The sequence below is a fragment of the Microtus ochrogaster genome, chromosome 7 (assembly GCF_000317375.1).
Source record: "Microtus ochrogaster isolate Prairie Vole_2 chromosome 7, MicOch1.0, whole genome shotgun sequence".
NCBI classification, from domain to species: Eukaryota; Metazoa; Chordata; class Mammalia; order Rodentia; family Cricetidae; genus Microtus; species Microtus ochrogaster.
This window is the reverse complement of record NC_022014.1, coordinates 19,361,823-19,382,081: the sequence shown is the minus strand read 5'-3', so window position 1 is coordinate 19,382,081 and position 20,259 is coordinate 19,361,823. Positions and strand designations below refer to the sequence as shown.

At 51.9% G+C, this 20,259-nt stretch overlaps 1 protein-coding gene across 3 annotated transcripts in view; it reads left to right on the top strand.

Annotated features, from left to right (window-relative positions):
* The window catches only part of Rab11fip4 (RAB11 family interacting protein 4), an 80,924-nt gene that overhangs the window by 44,929 nt on the left and 15,736 nt on the right, over positions 1-20,259 (top strand). For all 3 annotated transcript variants that reach the window (XM_026780650.1, XM_013347279.2, XM_013347278.2), the window contains one exon: positions 16,909-17,138. In XM_026780650.1, the coding sequence (XP_026636451.1) occupies positions 16,909-17,138 (230 nt within the window). The remainder of the gene's footprint in view (positions 1-16,908; positions 17,139-20,259) is intronic.

Here is a 20,259-nt window from a genome sequence, read left to right as displayed (position 1 = left end):
TACACCTGAGTGCAGGTGAGTGTGTGTGCACATTCATGTACACCTGAGTGTAGGTGAATGTGTGTGCACATGCATGTACACCTGAGTGCAGGTGAATGTGTGTGCACATGCATGTATACCTGAGTGCAGGTGAGTGTGTGTGCGCATGCATGTACACCTGAGTGCGGGTGCTGGCAGAGGCCAGAGGAATTGGACCTCCCTGGACTTACAGGCAGCTGTGAGCACCTGACATGGGTGCTAAGAATCTAAAGCCAGGTCCTCTAGAAGAGCAGAAAATGCTCTTAACCTCTTGAGATGTCTCTCTAGCACCCCCTCTTCTTTAAAAATAAAGACCAGGGGGGAAACAAACAAACAAAAAACCTAGGACACCGCTATGCAGTCCTGGAAGGCTTGGCAATCGTTTTGTAGACTAAGCTGGACTAGAACTTACAGAGATCCCCCTGCCTCTTCCTTCCCAGCGCCGGGATAACAGAACTGTGTTCCCATGCCTGCCTGAGCTTTTATCTTTTAAGGGACTAAAAGAGGGAGCCCTAAGCAGAGCCAGGGTGTGGAAGAAGGCAGGGTGTTCTCTGGTCATCTTGCCCTCTGCCCCCATGTCCTACAAGCCTGGTGTCATAAAATGAGATCCCACACTTTGTAGCCCAGCTGGCTGGAGTGGAAAGGGATGAGAGCCAAAGGAAGGTAATGTGTCTCTGTGTGTGTCTGCTCTGGTTCCCACTTGAGTCCATGTTCAGCTGGGAAAGCATAGAAGTTTTTCCTTTGTTTCCGCTCCCCGGTTTCCCCGAGAGAAATGTCTGTGTCAACCTCCAGCCTATCCTGGTTTCTCTCTCTCTCTCTCTCTCTCTCTCTCTCTCTCTCTCACACACACACACACACACACACACACACACACTCACACACACACACACACTCACACACGCAGAGTCACAGGGTCTGTGTTCTCAGGGTAGAAAAACAGGTTTGGGAGCCTGAAAACATCTGAGGACCTGGGCTTCTTCATCTGTGGCAGGAGGACACCTGCCTCCCAAGCATGCCTGCTGACCTGACCTAATGTAAAACCTGAAGGGCACTCGCGGCAGTGCTGGTGCCAGTAGGTGCTGGCATTTCAGACCCTGCACACTTCCCGGCTTTTTCTTGGAATTTTTAGTCCCCAAAAGAGCGGCTAGCAGGTATCGTCTTGATGAAACAGGAAGTCTAGGGTGAGGTGGGTGGTACTGCACCTCCTGAGGGTCTGTGCCTGAGAAGCACAGTGCCTTCATTTTTTAAACCAGCTTGGTCTCTGCACATCAACCTTGGGGGTCCAAGTGACTGGCACCTGCGTGGCAATCTGTGAACAAGATGCAGAACACATTCTGAGGTGACAGCCTTACCCCCAGGGGCTCGGTGTGGGGCTGCACTTGGCCCTTGCTCTTGGAGCCTGCCCACTCTGCATAGCTCTGCACAGGCTGTAGTACTATACAAAGCAGAGCGGCCTCTGGTGCTCTGCCTGACCACCCCTCACTCCAGCCGTGACCTGCCTGTGCCCGCTCCTGTGCCCTGGGTAAAGGCTCACTTGGAGCAGGGTTGCTGTCTGCCCAGCAGCTCACAATCTGCCTTATTAAAGCCCCATGGTTTCAGATAACTGCAGAGGCCGCAGGAGGTCTGGAGAGGGGCCAGGCTAAAAGGTGCAGGCTGTGCAGCCACTGGCCACATTAGGTGACTGTCCTTGGTAGTCTTCCAGGGAGCCAGGCGTACCTGCTTGTCCAGCCTGGCCACTTTGAGCTCTGCAGCTCTGCTGAAGTGGGGCCAGACAGCCTGACTTGGCCGGTACAGTGGGTGGTGGTCAGAACAGCTTCTGCCTGGCAATGCGAGGTAACAACCTTGAGGTGACAGCCTTGTGTGCTGCAGAGTCCTGGCCTGTGAGGCGGGCTTGGCCAGCACATCGTTGTGTAGTTATCTGGGCATCTGTTCCAATTATTAGCAAAGGCTCGAAGGCTCTTACAGCAGCAGTGTAGGGGGCACCAAGAATGTAATACATGTATGTGCACATGCTCAGTAGTGCTCGTGTGTACAAGTGTGTGTTCAGGGGGAAGCTCCACCTCAGTCCCCCCTCCTCCCATCAGTCTCTCGCCAAACCCTGCCCCCTTCTCAGAAAACCTGCTGTTTGGCGGCTCCTTCCCCAGAAATGCTCAAGACCACAACACACCTCGGGGTATTTAAACTGCTCTCTAGAGCTCTGCCGTGCAGTTTCTGGTTTCTTTTCCTCCATCTCCTCTCTGGGGGATGGAGAATCACCCAGGAGCAGTTTACCGATAAACCTGGACTTTTAACGTTTAATTCTGTTTGATTTGGATTACTGCATTGGTGGAGAGGCTTAACATCGGGGTCATATGAATGTGTGTGTATGAATTGGCCACCATTGGCACATACAGTATAAGGATTACTGGATCCCCATCCCCACTTATGCCAGATTTGGAGACACCTTTCTCCTTTCGCATGTTGACATCTCAGATTGGGGTATGTTGTGCACGTGGTGGTGTGTGTTGGAACTTAGCTGACAGCACCTTTTCGTTCTTGGTGCACTTAAAATATCAGTGCATCTAAAACAGAGGTGTCTTAGAATTAATGAAGCCCAGAAACTAGGTAACCTCTGGAGAGATTATATAATTTGCCCAGTTTCTGCAAAGCAGGAGCAGTAGAGCCACCTGCAGGGGCAGCAAAATTGATTGAGGCATGGTGTTATGTGGTTCAAACGGGCAAGCTTGCACACTGGACTTGTGGCTGAGATCCCAGTGTGCTCCGCAGCTGTGTGGTCCTGGGAGAGCAGAACAGCCTCTCTGAGCCTCAGGTTCCTCTTTCATGGAACCACGGGCCCCTATTTGTTACCAAGGGGGATTGTCACTGGTCAGCGTTGTTCTTCTGCTGGGTATCATCTCAGTTTTCACAGTCCTTCCCTTAGACAAAAAAGGGAGACCAGGGAGCCGTTACCTCCCCAATGTGGCATCAGGACACTTGATGTGACAAGAGCCTCTTAGTAGTTAAAATTGGTGGTGGTTTGCCTCTCTTGTCTCTGTACACACGTGTTCCTGGTGCCTGCAGAGGCCAGAAGAGGGCGTTGGATCCCCCGGGACTGGAGTTACAGGTGATTTTTAGCCACCTTGTGAGTATCTGGAATGGAACCCAGGTTCTCTGGAAGATCACCGAGTCCTCTTAACTGCTGAGGCATCTTTCTAGCCTCCTTGACTAGTTTATAGTCCTTGGGTAGACCCTTCCCTTCCCTCCTTTTCTCCCTGTGCCTGAGTTGTTGTTTTTATGTGTGCTTCCTTTTAGCAGCTTTCTTGTAGATCTGTTTCCACCCCTCTTTCCACATGGAGTCTCTTTGGAGTGTCCTCGGACAGGGAAAGACGGGAGGATTGCCCTTGGGTCTGTGCCGTGTTTTCCGTACCTTCTGCCCAAGTCCCAGTGTCACCAACACTGCTGATTCCTGTTTGGGCAGCCTGCATGTCTCAGTTTTGGATCCTCCAGTGCTCAGAGTTGTCCACTGCGGTGTTGGGCAGTCACCAAGAGTTTGGGGACTTTTCTGAGCCCTCCTCACTGTGCTAAAATCAGACATGATCATAACTGGAGGTTTCTTGCCTGACGCCAGTTCCCAAATAACCATTCAGAGGCTTAATATTAATTACAAACTGTTAATAATAAGCTCAGGCTTATTATTAACCAACTCTTACAACTTAAATTAACCCATTTCTGTTTTTCTGTATTTTACCACGAGGCTCGTGGCTTGTTACCTCACATCTTACTTCCCCAGCGGCTGCTGGCATCTCCCTGACTCCGCCTTCTTTCTCCCTGTATTTCTGCTTGGATTTCGGGCCTGGCTCTACTCTGCCTGGCTATTGGCCAAACTAGCTTCTTTATTAACCAATGGTAATAAAAAGCATATTCAGAGTACACAGAGAGACATCCCACATCATCTGATCTTCAGGCCTCAGCCCTTATGTGTGTCCCTTGTCCATCTGAGCTTTCCCCCTGCGTGTAGATGACACACATGGTAGGCACTTAGCAGCTGGCCCTTCTCGCTTGGTTGTGATGACTTTGTGCTTCTCTAAGTGACAGGGATCACAGAAGGGGTTGGCTAACGGTTCTGTTGCGTTAAATGCTCTGAGATGAATGGAGGAGCTCTGGTCAGGGAGTGGTGGTCACCTCTGGGCACCAGGTTGCCGTCATTTGGTGGGAGCTTCAGAGCTGGCAGGATGGAGGTGAAGAGTAGGCTGAGCCCCGAGCCTTTAGAAACTCTGGGGGACAATATGTGGATAGCTGGACCTGGCTGGGACACTCATTGAGGTAGAAGCAGGGTTTGGAGGCGGTGGACCATGCTTGAGGTCCTGGGAGACAGGTCTTTGGAACATCCAGAATATGGCACGTTGCCAGGGCCTTGGTAGGAGCAGGCTTTCAGAGTAAGTAGTGGCTTGAAACCTTGTTTCCTTTGATCCCCTCTCAGTCTCTTTCCTGCCTTCTCCTAAGGTTCCAGTAGCCATTAGCCAAGTTGTCTACCTTCTACGCAGTCAGGGATTCACCGCTCCCTCTTTCATACATACCCCCTGGTACTGCGGAGGGTGGGCGAGGTAACAGGAGCTTGGGGCATGGCAGAGGAAGAGCCTGACTGCTCATCTGAGGAGCCAGGTGGGCAGGCTCGGCTCTTTGAAGGCTTCTCGTGTATCCCCTGTGGTTCTTCATTCATTTGAGCCCCAGGCTATGGCTGTCCTCGGACCTAATGTCCTCTTACCTGTCCCGTACTTGGCAGAGTTTCGGAGGGCACTAGCAGAGGCCCCAGGACAGGAAGGACCTCAGATGAAGTGGACAGGAGGAGGGCTGGAGCCCTGGGCTGATGAGAGGTACGGACTACAGGAGAGGAGGGGTCTGGCTACAGGGCCTAGGTGGTGCCTGTGGTGAGGGCCATGAAGCCGCTGGCTCTCTCATCAGTCTGCTCCTTTGTCTGCTCCAGGCAGGGCCTCTCCAGCAGCTGTGGGTGAACACTGGCACCTCATTGGGCCATCCATGGCCTGAGGGTTTCTGTGGCAGAGGGAGGAGGGTAGGTCCCCTCTTGGCTTCAGGTTTCAGGCTATGTGTCACTCTACCCAGGGACACTCCCCAACAGTGGCCTCTCCGGGAGTTCCACATCACCTCTCTTGAGACTACCCACGCAGAGGGCAGCGAGCTGGCCACTGCTTCCCAGACCTTCACCTGAAATCTGTGCCTCTCCTGTCACAGTGATAAAATGAGGAGCTCCCCAAGCCAGCCCCAAGAGCGCTGGGCCATGTGAATAACTCAGCCCTCACTTCAAACAGCCACGTTTTTTAAAAGCTATAATTTGTAGCCCAAAATAGCTGCCTGTTCCAGGAGGAGCCAGGAGAGCCCTTGTGCAGGCTTCAGTGTAGTCTGTGCGTTTTGCTTTGACGAGAACACGTGAGTTGCCCCGGCCCACAGTTTTTCTCAGGAGATCCTGAGGCACGGTGACTGGTAGGAACAGAATCTTCCTGGGGCGCTCGGAGAATTTTCTTTGAGAACTCGGGGTTAGGTGTAGTGGCAAGCCTTTCATCCCAGCACTTACGAGGTAGAGGCAGGCAGGTTTTTGTGTTCCAGGCCAGCCAAATGTACATACACAACAAGATCTTGTCTCAGACACAAACAAGGGAGATAATTTAGATGGGATATCTGAAGTTAGGGAGTACAGATTTAGGTGCTTGTGGCCCTGACTTGGTAGATAGATGTAGACGGAAAGAGGGAAAATGGCCATCGATCGAGGGAAGCCTGAACTGCACTTGGAATACAGTTCTCTGTAGCGAGGCCTCTTTACAGGCTTTGGGGGGAAAGCAAGAGTTTTCTATGATGCATGGAGCAGGGTGGTCATGGGTGGTCTTACTTTCTCCAGGTTTGGCTCCGCAAGTCCTCTCTGTGTGTGTGAGGAGATCCATGTGGGCGAGGGAACCCCAGGTTAACAGGAAATGCCTCCCTGGACCCTCTGCTTCTCAGTGGCTGGCATGCCTGGAATTCTTGGGGCTAGCTGCCGCTTTGGTTTCCAGATGTGGAAGTAATTTAAATTCTGTTTTCATAAACCCTGGGAGTTTGTCTCCGAAGTCCACGTGCTCGTTTGAAAAAATCAAGGTCATTGACTTAACTAGTAGGGAAGGGGTAGACCAGATATCCTCTTTGAATTCTTCTTATTAAAAACTTGTTTGACTGAGGTGCTTATGTATGAGACCCTGGGTTTTGGTACAGTCACCCCTCATCCAGGGCAGAGTTGAAAGTGGCTTCACCTCCTCTCCTGTGACTTTGTCTTGGAGATCATTCAGCCAGTCTGCTGCATCCATAGTCACGGTCACTGACCCTGGACATCCGTGGGAGCAGGGAAGGAAGGCCCTCGGGAGGCTGGCATCACAGCTATGCAGAGTGCCCACGTGTCCCCAGAGTGGTAGAGACCCTCCTTCCTGCCGTGGCCACAACAAAGGGAAAAAATCTGCTCTGGATTTTAAGTAGCCAGAAATAATGGCTAGTGTGGAGAAACTGGAAATATCTTCCTTAATTACTGGCCCCTTCTGGCCACAGAGGTGACCGCCTCAGGATCAGAGGCTGTGCATCCAGGGCCTGTGGCCTGAGGCTGCCTGCCAGCTCGGCATTTGTTCCCAGTCCCTATTCACAGCTGTTTTATAACCCACGAGCAGGGTTGTGGACAACGTCACCTCTGCTGTTGCACTGTCTGACAGCACTGGCAGGGTTCATTGTTGTTGTTTTTTGTTTGTTTTTCTTGAGACAGGACTGTTCTGGAACTCACTCTGTAGACCAGGCTGGCCTCAAACTCAGATCACTGGCCTCTGCCTCCCAAGTGTTGGGATTAAAGATGTGCACCACTATACCCAGCCTTGGCACCATCAGTTTTTAATATCTATGATCTCTGTGTGTGGGTGTGGGTGTGAGCCCCTGTGTGCATCTGTTTGTAGGTGTGGTCATGGAGAGCTGGGTGAAAACACCCACTGATTGAGAATTCCCGTAGGCAACTCCTGAAGCAAAGAGGAAGACTATTGGTTGCTGGGGCCGTCATATCAAAGTACTTCAGGCCTAGTGGTTTAGATACTTAAAATAGATTTTCTCAGGCCCTGGAAGCTACGTTTGAGACCAAGGTGCCAACAGGATTGACTCTTCTAAAGCTTATCCTTGTTAGTATGGTCCTCCGCCGCACCCCACATCCTCATCTCATTTCTTGACAGTTCTCTCCTGTTTGTTTTGAGTTGTTTTTTGTTTGTTTTGTTTTGTTTGTTTGAAGTGGGGTCTCATGTAGCCCAGGCTGGCATCAGACTTGCCATGTGGCTCTCAGAGATTGCACTGAATTCCCGGCACCCTTGCCTCTGCCTCCAGAGTGCTGGGACTAGAGGTGTGCACCACCACTTCCAGCTGTTTATATAATTTTTAAATGGTGCAAAATTTGTCAGAACTCTTATACTTTTCCATAGTTAGTTGAGCACACGGAGGGCAAGCTGTCTTCCTGTTCCCTGTTTGTTTTGTTGGTGTAGAGACTGCATGGCGCATGCGGAGCCGCACAGGGTGAGAACAAAGGTCCCACCTCTGAGCTGCATCCCCAGCCCTCCTTAAAGTTTGCTTCTAACACACCCTAAAAGAGGAATGCCTACATGATGGTGGTGCTGATACCACTGTCTCCCCTGGGAAGCTGTTGAAGGTAGGCCTGGCCACATTTTCAGCCAATTGGCTCTTTCTTAGCCTGCAGTGTCTTGCCCCTAGGCTCAGCTCCACAAGGGCTTACCATATATTCCTCCCTATCTCTACGGCTCACCCAACATGTTGTTAGAAACGCTTTCATTAACCTCTTTCATCTTGGAAATGGAAACCTTTCCAGACCTCCTAACTGGAGACAGATCCCATCTGAGTTTGATGTTGCCCCTGTGTGACTTGATGTAACACTGCGTGAGTTTGGCTCTAGGACCTCCTCCTTTAATCTGCTTCCATGGCTTTCTCCCTTTCATTCTAGGCAGGGCTCCACTCTAGCCCAGACTGGCTGGAACTGTCTCTGTAGTCCAGGCTGGTCTCGGTCCCACAGTGTTCCCTTTCCTTAGTCTCCTGAGTGAGGGGTCACAGGTATGAGCCGTGGCCACTTCTTTTTGTGGCCCACCAGGCCAGTTGTGTCGTAGAAGGTAGTATGTTTGTTTTTGGTCCAGTTTTCCTCAGTGGCATGTAATTTGTGGTATGTTCCTTCCTATTTAGTAAATTAGATGCTAGGGCTTATTAGATGCTAGCCATTTTATTAACTGTTTTGCTGAGACCCTCTTGCTGTGGGCCAGTGCCTGTCTCGTCCCCTTGATGATGATATTTGACGGCTATGTTAAAGGAGCACTAGCCTGCTCCTGCACAAAGACCTGGGGGGGTTTCTGTGCTTTCCTGTGGCCTACAGTGAGGGGGGGGGGCTCTGGTACTGTGCAAGTGTCCCGTTTCCCTTCAGCTTCTGCTCTGTTGGCTTTGTTCCGCTGCAGTTGTTGGGAAGTGTGCTGTGTGAGCCTGGCTTGATGTTCTCTCCCCTCTAGCCGCCCATTGCTTGTTCCATCCATGCCGAGGGAGGTAAACTAAAATCGTCAGCTCTAGGTTCTGTTGAGTTTTGCTGTATGTATTTTGAAACCGCTAAGAGATGCATAAATATGTGGGGGGGTTACATCTTGGTAAATGGATCCTACACCATGTTTAAGTGCCTCCTACCTCTTGAAGTGCTTCTGAGATTAGCATGGCCCTGTCTGCTTCCTTGCTTGGTATGGTGGGGAGGGCCATGGCTTAGCCATGGGGCTTCCGCTTTACCTACATAAGGCCTCCTGGGTTCTACTGCCTTTAAGCTCCACTTGGTCAGTAGTCGCCCCCCCCCCCCCCCCACCCCCCCCCCCCCCCCCCCCCCCCCCCCCCCCCCCCCCCCCCCCCCCCCGTCAAAGACACAGGACTGTGGGCAGTCAGTCAGAGGTTTGGCATTGATTGGTTTCCAGCTCAGGCACTGGCTCAGCCAAAGCTGCACCGCCTGGGTCTCCCTCAGACCCTCCTTGGTGCTGCCCCTTACTCCAGCCCTTATGTAATGACTTGGCCCTTTAGATCCCTTAGCACTGCTCCTGCCTCTGTTCCTTTGGGGAATTTGCCCGTCTCTGGGCTCTGCTTTGGGCTCTTTGCTGTCTCTCAGTTTTCCCGGGAGCTGCAGCATGTCTCCCTCCTCTAATCCTCTGCTGCTTCCTGTCAGCAGGTGAGAGGTGAGTGGTGTGGAACTGGAGAGGAAGACAGTTGACGTGGGGCTGAAAGAGTATGTGGACTTCCACATTTGTGGCTGTGGCTTGGGCAGTGGTTGGCTAGTTCTGAGTGCTATTTAAATAGCACTGGAGGCCCTAGAAACCCCCGGCATGATATTCTCTTCTGCCGCTGCCCAGCACCAGGCGGAAGTCTCCCAGAGGGCCTGCCCGAGCACCCTATTCTCCCCTTCCATACATGTGACCAATGAGGAGATGCCCGTTGTTGCCGACTTCCCCCTCCTGGGACTGCAGGTCCCAGTGAGGTTGACAGCAACATTGGAGTTGCTGCGCTGAGATCAACTCCTGGGTGCTCCTGCTGAGGGGTGTCTTGAGCTAAGGTGAGACTCTCTCTTGGGGTTCAGGAGCAGACATACATGGAACCCAGGGCCCAAACCCTACCTTGACTGCCATTCCATCTGGGAAGGAACCACAGTATAGTATGTTCTGTCGTCTGACCTACATCTGACCTGAGCGGGGAGCTCTGGGTTACAGAGCTTTGATCTCTCAGGATAAGGCCACTCTCAGAGCAAGGGAGGTGGCTTCGTGACCAACTCCCCTGTGAGTTCCCTTGGCCTTGGAGGCGGGTCAAGGTTCTGTTCTTCTGTGTGGATGCCAACCCCAACTCCTCAGCCCCACCTTTGGGCTTTGATTGGCACTGGGTAGCCCTTTGAAGAACCAAGATTCTCATCACCACTGGTGACATCTGGTCGCTGTGTTTAGCGGGGCCTGACTTCCAGCAGGGTTGACAGCCACAGTGGAAGTTACAGTCAGGGTTGCTTCCCAGCCACCATGGTCACCATTTTTCTGTGCGGAGAGCAGCCAAGCCGTAGTGGGCTGTGAGGGTATCTCTGGGCAGTCTCATCTCACCTTCTTTGAATTCGGGGTGTTGGTACCACAAGCTCCCCTCAGAGGAGATTCCTGCGGCCCAAAGGAAAAACCTGTTATGACCCTGGCCTGTCCCGTGTCTCCAGACTATTAGCTGGCTAGGTACACAGATTCCATTACTGGCCTGGCCCGGCAGCCATTGCACTTCTCCCCAGTGTGAGGCTTGGCCTGTGCCTACCCACAGCCTCTTCTCTGCAGTGGGAGGTCCACGTGTACCCATGGGTGCCTGGTTTCAAGGGAAGCTGAAATGTGCCCGCCCAGGTTATTTTTACCCAGCTCTGTCCCCACAGAGCTTCGCTTTGGCTCCAAGTCACCGCCCGCGGAGTGGAGCCTGCTGCCAGGGCTGGGGGTGGATGAGCCCGCGCCTCAGGGCCTCCTGGACACCCTTCCCTAGGCAGCATCTCATCTTAACACTTATTACAGGGTGTGACTACTGTGCCAACAGACCTGCCAAGGCAGTGGGTTGGAGAGGGCCCCGGGGCAGGGGGAAGTAAGCTAGCCTCCCAGAGCTGTCCTCCCTGGGGCTGGATAGAATTCAGGATGCTCAGATGGACCCCTTTGTATCATCCTTTAACATCCTAGTGACAGTAATACCTCACATTCATCAACCCCTTCCCATACATTCTAAGACTGAGGCAGCTCAGTAACCTAAAGGCCACAGTGCTCATTCTTGGTGAAGCGTGACTTGAACCCACTCTAGATCATGCCTGCGGCGAACTCCTCGACCAGCGAGAAAGAACGACCACGACACGAGGATTCTTCTCAGATCATGCTTTACTGGAGTGCACTTGGTTGAGAGATAACATGAAGCGAAGGGGCCCGAGAGCACTAAGGCAGCTGCTTATATATGGAATTGGCACATGGGTTGCCCTGTGATTGGTTGCCACCATCAGCTGACACCAGACTGCATCGAGATAGGCCCAGGGACCCCCATTCACCGCGCATGCGGGAAGTGGAGGACAGGCAGCTCTCAAAGGCATCGCCAAATATGGAGTATAACCGGCAAGACAGGATGTGGTGCCATCTTGCAATGGCGATCCTGTCTGGCTGTCTGGCTCCCTGCACATGCCCTCAACACCCACCATCTCTGTGTCATGCTCTCAGCGTCCTTCAGAAGTGAGGTGCTGTCCCGGATTAGATTTTCCGTGGCCGTCCCGTCACACAGGTGCTCACCACGGATGCTTGAGACGAGGCTCGGGAATGAAACTCCTCATCCAGTAGTCACCCCACCAGGCGGTGAGCACACCAGAGTCATCGGCACGAGGCCTTAGATGCCCTTCTGTTGATGGCATAGGCCTCTGACGCCGTGCGGCTTGATTCAAGAAGTGCTGAGTCCTCACCTGCCATGGGCCCCTGCACTGCCGACTGCTGGGGTTCAGATGCTGACCTCCCTGTGGTCACGGCTTCAGTCTCTGCTCTTTTGGGGGAACGGAAATAGGTAGTCACTCTGTACAGTCAGTGTTCTCTGTACATCGCCTGCCAGGAAACTTAGGGTGTGTGACCTTGAGACTGTTCACTCCGCCCCTTTATCCCCCACATCCTCCATGAGGTGGCTGAGAGTAAAGACCAAATTAAACTGTTTAGTTTGGGTCCTAATATACCTCCTGGCTGCATGGCAGGGACAGTGGGCCTTTGTAAGCCTCTCTGAGGGCCCCCCATGTGTACTGATACTTGGTCTTTTCAACAGCCCTTGAATTCAGCCCTTTCCAGCTTCCTACAGAGGAAGGGGTGGCTGTGGGGCCTACTGATGGGTGAACACAGCTCTTGAGACTGGAGAGGGCTCCACAGGCAGGCTGTGTGCCTGCTGGCAACCCCTTCCAGCTGGGGCCAGTTCTGTCCAGCCCCAGATGAGAACAAAGTGGAAAAGTGAAGGTGGAGACACTTGGGGTGGTGGGGGAGGCCGGGGGGGGGGGAGGGAGTGCAGCCGGCTGGGCTTGGGTATAGTACTGTCTCCAGCATTCCCTGCCCTTGGATTAGCCACTGGGCCCAAACAAGTATATATCTCAGGATCTTGCTAGCTGACCAGCCAAGGACCCATGGCGGGTGGGACAATCTAGGCTCTGAATACAGAGCCTCCCACAGCTGCTGACTGCCATACAGCCTCTAGGGCAGAAATGACAGTCCCTGTTCCTAGGGGAAATCCCGGGGACACAGAGATGGTCTACTAGGACTGATTTGCCAGGCTTCAGAGCTGTGCTCTCCACTGGTCATGCCACACGGGTTCCCCAGGGCTTGCTTACCCAGCGGCATACTGCACCTACTTTCTCTTCCGTCCGCCTCTGACCCCGAAGCTGGGAAAGAAGGGTTCCCTGAGATTGTTTGGACACAAATAAGCCATGGTGTTATGGACACGAGCTCTGTCCTTAAAGTCACCTCTTTGTCCTCAGGGACAGAGCCCTGGGAAACGATAGGGCCACAGACAGAGCCACATTGCCTGCTGAGGACCCTGCCCTCCCGAAGCTTCTTAAAGACCAACCTTTCCGTACAGACTCTGAGGAGGCTGCATAAGCCCCAGGCTTGGGGACCTATACTGGCTGCTGGGGCAGTATGATGACTGGATGCTTGCTCTTGTGTAGTATTTGTCTGTCTGTCAGTCTGTCTGTCTCTCTCTCTCTCCTCCTACATATTGGTGATCAGGACAAGAAAGGAGAGTTCTGGAAACTAGAGTCTCAGAACCATAAACTCTGGAAACTCAGCCTCCTGGGATGCCCATGTCCTGCCCTGCCAGCCCTCTGGGCAGGTCCTGGGCACCATGAGGGATGCAGGGTGAGGATGTCTACTTTCTGCGTCTCCAGCCAGCGTGGTGATCAGGTGGGATGATGGCAGCGTTGTCTTCTGTCTCACTACAGAGAGTACTTTGGGGAGAGACTCTGGCCACCTGGGGGCTGCTGAAACCAGCCTTGATTAGTTCAGGACCGAGGCCCACATCTTGCGTCAGCCTGAGTAGAATTTCCATAGCATCCCCCAGGCAATTCGTCCTCAAGCTCCTACTTAGTCCCCAAAGCTCTCCAGTACACAGCAAGGCCGCCTCTGCCCGAGTCGCACAGAACAGGTTTCTCTTTGAGGGTGGTCTTGCCAGGGAGAGCGTCCCTTCCCTATGCAACCTAATAATGCTGAAGGAGGATTACTGACTCAGGTGGGTTCCTGTGTCTGCCTGCACAGGTTGGGGGTCAGAGGCCTCTTCTCTGCCTCCCAGAACTGCTTCCCTTCCTTCAGGTGTTCGAGGTGGGAGCTTCTGGCCCAGCGCTTTCTCACCCTTCCCAGGGGCCTGGTCTGCCTGGTGAGGAGGGTCTGCTTGGGGACAGACCTGGACCAGCCCCATCCTGTTTGGTCTCTTTTCTTACTGCTTTCTAGTACTTTAATTTGGGGCGAAGCTGCAAGAATTGGTTTTGAAGCTGTAATTAAAATTTCCACTTGCCTTAGGCAAACAATTGTGGATTGAATGAAAAGAGGGTGTTAATAAAGGAGGACGTTAATTTTAAAGGAAAATTTGTTGAGTGGGTGTGTGGGCATACACCTGTGGACACAGAGCTAGGCAGCTGATGGAGCTCCAGACTTGGCATGGCTGAGCCTTGGCTTCAGATCTGAGCAGGGCCTTTTGTAAGCTGGGCCGCTTCAGCAGCCACCTGCCTCCTTGAACCTCGTCTTTCTCGGGCATTAGATGAGACAGGAACGGGCATGCATGTCCTGTATACCTCATGCCACCCTCGCAGGGCTGCTATGGGACAGAGTGCTTGGTGAGAAGGTGATGGGCAGGCAGATGTGTGCTCCCCTCAAAAGTCTGCCCAGAAGGAGGGTGGTCTGTCTTGGGGCATGAGGGATGTTTGGGGCATTTCTTCTGTCCTGTGACGGAGATAGCCCCGTTGAGGCCACTTTTCCCACCCAGTCAGGAGCTAGTGTGGCTTGCCGGAGTGTTGATCACAATGCTGCCGTGGGGCGGGATGCTGGGTGAGCTCCGGTGTGCCTTGGGCTCAGTGAGACAGGACACCTAGGTTCCCAGGTGAAGCCTGTCAGCTAGAAAGGGTGTGGAAGGGGTAGGCCTGGGACTGAGGTGAACGTCAGGTGCAGCCTGTGGCTGGACAAGTGGCATTCCTGGCAATTGTCACGTGCTCACCTCGACTGCCTATCTGTCAGGTGGACTTTACAGGTCCTCGTAGCGGGCAGTGGCATAGAGAACTCGTGCTGCTCCCTTGGGGCATGGGCCACCTCCTCTTACCCCCATGAGTGTCTTTGTGCTAAGCAACCTCTCCCGTGGGGGCAGCTGTGTGCACGTGGAAATGCGGAATGTTGCGTTAGGAGGGGCCCCAGGCATCATCGGTAGCATCTAGTTCCTAGAGAGTGACTCACCCTCCTGTCACACCCAGATCTGAAAGCCAGTGGAGTGTGAAGGCAGCAGTGATGAAGGAAACTGTGTGGCAGCCAGAAGCAGCCCGGGCCCTCTGCCCACTCTACAGCCAGAGATCTCTGGCAGGCTACTCTTTGAACTCCCGTGTCTCCATCAGTAAAACGGGACTAGACCACTGCCCTGGAGAGCTGTCCCAAGCACGAACTCTGCCTGGGCTCTGGCGTACTACCATTGTTTTAGTGCATGGGTCTGCACTGTTTGGTGTGGGCTTGTGCGTGCTGAGAGAGGGCTTTGATGAGTTAGGAGCCATGTGCGATGGATCAGAACGCGCGGGTGGGAAAGACCTGCAAACATCCCTTGATCTTTACCAACGGGGTTGCCCGGCACTGATTTCATCTGTGTTCAGCTGAGTTTTGGCACAGGGAGGAACCAAGTTTGTTAATCACCTTCTCTTCGTAGCCCCCAGGTCTTCTCGAGATAGGCTCAGCCTGTCTCCAAGTGGCTTCCTGTAGTGTCTTGTAACCTTTTCTTGTGGGCATTTTTCAAGACTTTCAAGGTAGCCCTGGTATACGAGGGAAACGTTTTTAGTAGAGTTCTGCGTCAGCCCTAGACATAGAGCGTATGGTAGGACAGGTAGAAGCAGCGCCCCAGGGAGTGCCCACCTACTCAGAAGCCAGGAGATGGTTTCCTGAGGCCGCCCCTCAAGTTTAGGTAAGGAAGCTCAGCCTGAACTCTTCTCTAAGGTGATGTCAGCAAGGGGTGCAGACAAATCTTGCAGCATATCAGCAGCCTGTAAAGTGTATTCTAGGCATTGGCCCGACCATCTCAGGCCTAGAAGTGGGAGCTCATGGCTGGTGTGTGACAGACTGCTCCTGTCTACTCACTCTAAATAGGGGGCCCGTGACACATGCCAGCAAAATCCATCTAGTGAACCAACGAGTTTTTTGGGGGTTACTTATAGGAGTATCACCAAAATCCACCCCACAAAATCTGGGAACCTGGAGCATACTGCACAGCCTACAAGGCAGCTCAGTAGGGTGGACAGTGTCCTTTCCAGGGGCCTTGGTCGAACTAAGCCTCTTTCAGGCTGCTTGACTGGTCTCTACTTGTTGGAGCTTGGCTTGTCTGCCGGCTGTCTTGGGAGTCAGGGGCCTAAAGAATCTGGTCAGTTTCAGGAAGTTCCTGAAACTGTTTTGAGTTGTTTACTTTCTGACTTAAAAAGGTGGAGATGGGGGGTGTATGTCTGCTATACAACTGCTGGCAACATGGCTTCTGGCAAAGAAATAAGTAACAGAAATTGTCACCATTTTCTTTCTTGTGAAATGTGATATCACCATAAAGTCCTGTCCTGCCTAGGACTCAGTATGTAGGTTATGCTAACTTCAAATTACAGCAATCCTTCTGCCTTTTCTTCCAAGTGCTGGGAGTGCCCACTGTGCACCACAGGCAAACGGAATAGTGGACTCAGAGGTCCTGTAGGGGTCCATTGCCATTTGTTTGCTTGCTTTTTGAGACAGGACCTCACTGTAAATATTGCAGCTCTGAAGGGAGAGGTATCCTGGCAGTCGGGAACCAAGGACTACCACAAAGTCACGCTGCACAGCAAACCTCACACAAGAGATTTATTGGGAAGACACAAGAGGGTGTCTCTGGTCTCTGCTCAGGGGAAGAGCAGCAAGAACTAAGTGGGAGGCAGGCTTATATAGTTTTTTGGAGGAACAGTTTTCCAGAGTGGAGATTTCAGGGTGGGTATTGGTGGGATTTCAAGTCCTGAGCTTGTGGGGAGCTCAAGGGTTGGTGGGATTTCAAGCTCAGGGATTGGTGGGTCTCCAAACCCAGAAGTGAGTTCAGACTTTTTATCCTACACTCACTGTATAGCTTTGGCTGGCCTTGAACTCACTATGTAGACCAGGCTGACCTCAAACTCACAGAGAACAGATCTTTCTTCTTCCTTCCGAGTGCTGGGCTTGAAGGCCTGCATGAAATCCCATGGCCATCTTGGTTTACAGAAGAGGTGCTGAGATTCTCCGGCTGTGCAGGATCTTGGAGGGGGCACCTAGATTTCTCTGCACTGTCTTGCCTCAGGTTCCTCCTGAGAGGTCAGGGTTGTCCCTGACAGCTGACTAGGGTGGGTCTACCCACAGTGCGGATACTGTGCAGGCTGTGATGAGGGCTCTGCCTGGGAGACAAGCCCCTTACTGTGCTCTCAGGAGTCAGCTGCCAGGAGAAGCCCTCATGGCTAACCAGACATCCTTATATCTAGCCGCTCCAGTTCTTGGCCCTCCTGCCTCCCGGTACCTGCAGATGTCCTTATGGACCAGAGTATTGAGTCCCAGGGAGCCAACCTCTCTCATTCTGTCCTTCTGTGTTTGCCAGGCCAGCGACATCTCCAGCTCTACGTTTGCTGATGGCGAGCTCCTCCCCAGGGAACCCGGCTTCTTCCAGGAAGACGAGGAGGAAGCAATGACACTGGCCCTGCCTGAGGGACCCCAGGAGTTAGAAATGGACACCCCCATGGAGAGCAGCCAGGGCCTGGAGGGTTCTGGCAGGAGCCCTGGCGATGAGAAGGAGCCTGAGCTGGGAGGTCTGTTCCTGCCAGAGGACAAGTGAGTGAGCAGAACGGCATTCGGCCCCAGGGCCAGAAGTGCGGTTCTCGGAAGGCTCTCCAGCAAGTACATGGCACACCTTGTCAGGATGGCACCGAAGTTGTTACTGCCCCAGGTTTCTGGATAGTAGGGATGATTCTAGAATTGCAGGCCACTGTGCAAACGTTAGCTTTCTTTGGCGGGGCCAGGGAGTTGGAGACAAGGTCTCAGCATGTATCTCTGATGGCCTTAGAACTTGCTGTGTAGACCAAGCTGGCCTTGAACACACAGAGATCTGCCTGCCTTTGTCTTCTGGAATTAAAGGCGAGCATCACCACGTGTGGCTCTCAGAACTCTACTTCTAATGGTTGCTCAGTGATGTGGGGTATATGAACTCGTTTAGTTTCAAAAAGCAGGTTAGGGCCAAGGGTGTAGCTTAGTGGTAGAGAAGAGCACCTAACTTCTCATGTGATTCCAGCACTGCTTTAAAAAGATGTCGTAGGATATGCCTGGGAAAATGATCTTAGAAACTGAGCAGTGGTGATTTCTGGGAGGTGGGTGGTTTATCATTTAAGTTACTGTCCATAGTCTGTATTTCAACACTGATGATATGCTCTCATAGGAAGTGTTTTAAAACAGTAGTAAGGTCTGAGTGGGCTGGTCTATATCTGTAACTCTCTGATAGAGCAATTGTCTTGCATTGCCAAAGCCTTCAGTTCAAGCCCCAGCACTGGGAAGAGGAAGGAGATGGTGGACACTTGCCTAGCTTCTCGGCAGAGAGCAGTGCCCATGTTCAGTTTGGTGTCAGCAGAAAGGAATCTCTTTGAGGGGGTAGGAGGGAGAAAGGGGAGAAAGGGGAGCAAGCAAGGAGTTCTCGTAGTGGCTTTGAGCCACATGAAATTGCCAACTTTTGATTTGGTTGGTTTGGTTTTTCAAGACAGGATTTCTCTGTGTAGTCCTGGCTGTCCTGTAACTCACTCTGAGACCAGGTTGGTCTCAAACTCAAGAGGTCCACCCCCCTGCCTGTGCCTCCTGACTGTTGGGATTAAAGGTGTGCACCACCACTGCTGGACAAATTGCCAACTTTTAATCATCTCAAACCTCATAAAAAAATTAACTTCCATAATTGAACCACCTATGCCTTTCTGAATACCAAGCTCCTTGTACTTGCATGGTTTTCAGAGTCAGGATACTATTAAGGGGCCCTTTGGAGTGGACTGTCTATGTAAAGGGTCCTGAAGCAAGCATCAACTGTGTCTCTGACCAGCTGACACAGGAACAGAGGTTCAGGAATCGCCACAGGTCTGGTAGCCATCACTTGCCAGTGGATGGCCTTTTGTTTCCTGTGACTAATCACCAGGGCTGGGGACCAAGAGTTTGGGGGGCTTTTGTTGTTGTTGTTGTTTTGTTTTTAATTATTAAAGAGTTATTTATTTATTTATTTTTAAATTTATTTCATTTTATTTTTTTGGTTTTTCAATACAGGGTTTCTCAGTGTAGCCCTGGAACTCACTTTGTAGAACAGGCTGGCCTTGAGTTCAAGGATCTGGCTGCCTCTGTCTCCCAAGTGCTGGGATTAAAGGTGTGTGCCACCACCATACCCGATGTATTTTTAGATTTATTTTTGTATATATGAGTGTTTGCCTCCATGTATATATGTGCACCAACCACATGTGTGCCTGTTGCCCACAGATGGCAAAAGAGAGTGTGAGTTACAGTTGGTTGTGAACTGCCAAACCTGAGTTCCCTGCAAGATCAACACGTGCCCTTAACCACTGAGCCATCTTTAGCCTGAGTTGTGTGTGTTTAAGAGTATTTTATTAGACTGGGCAGTGGTGGCATGTGCCTTTAATCCCAGTACTTGGGAGGCAGAGGTAGGTGGATCTCTGTGAGTTCAAGGTCAGACTGGTCTACAAGAGTTTCAGAGGACAAGTTCCAGGACAGGCTCCAAAGCTACAGAGAAATCCTGCCTTGAAAAAAAAAAGATTTTATTTTATTTTTTCCCTGTGTGTTGGATAAATAGAGGCCCAAAGAGGGCATCTGTGAGTCTATAGGGGGACATTTTCGAATGCTGGGGCCTGAAATTAGCTCCTCTTAAGAGCAATATGTTCTCTTACCTGTTGCCATCTCCCCAGCCCTGCTGAAGTTTTACCAACATTTACTGGGGAAAGAGAGCATTGTGAGCCATTCAGCCTGAGATACAGAGAACCCCGAGGGGAGACAAAGTGTGAATAAATAAAATGCAGGTTGGAACTAAGGACTTAATCCTTAATACCCTGTGATCCTTAAACAGAAGCCAGGGTTCCCTGGAGCCAAGCTTTGGGAACTAACACTGATCCTGAGCTGGGGAAGTCATGATCTGTGGATGAGGAGAGTGTTTACTGTGACTGGGAAGACGAACTCAGCCAGGCTCTGGGCTGAGCCTCTTTGCTCTCAGCTCGTAGATAGCCCCAGCCAACCAAGCTTCCCTAAATCATATGGGTTACCCATGAGAGATCCCAGAGCAGTGGTTCCCAATCTGTGGTTGCTACCCCTGGGTTGTCAAATGACCCTTTGACAGGGGTCACATATCAGATGCCCTACATATCAGGTATTTACATTATAATTCATAACAGTAGCAAAATTACAGTTATGAAGTAGTAATGAAATAATTTTATGGTTGGGGTCACCACAACATGAGGAACTGTATTAAAGGGCCACAGATTAGGAAGGATGAGGACCATTGCCCTTGAGTCTGGCGTCTTTGACAGATATTCTTTAGAAGTAGGCATCTTTGGGCTAGAAATGCCTCTTATAAATGGGGGGCTGATTCTCATCTGGTAGTTCATTGTTGCTTGTTGTGATAAAGATAATGCGGGCTAGAGAGCTGACTCAGTGGGTGAAGGTGCTTGCGAGATGACAGATGACCTGAGTACAGAACTAGTATACAAAGCCGTGAGCATCTGTAACCGCGGTGCGCATCTGTAACCATGATGTGCATCTGTAACCACGGTGCGCATCTGTAACCTCGGTGCGCATCTGTAACCACGGTGCGCATCTGTAACCACTGTGCGCATCTGAAACCGCAGTGTGCATCTGTAACCGCGGTGCGCATCTGTAACCACAGTGCGCATCTGTAACCACGGTGCGCATCTGAAACCGC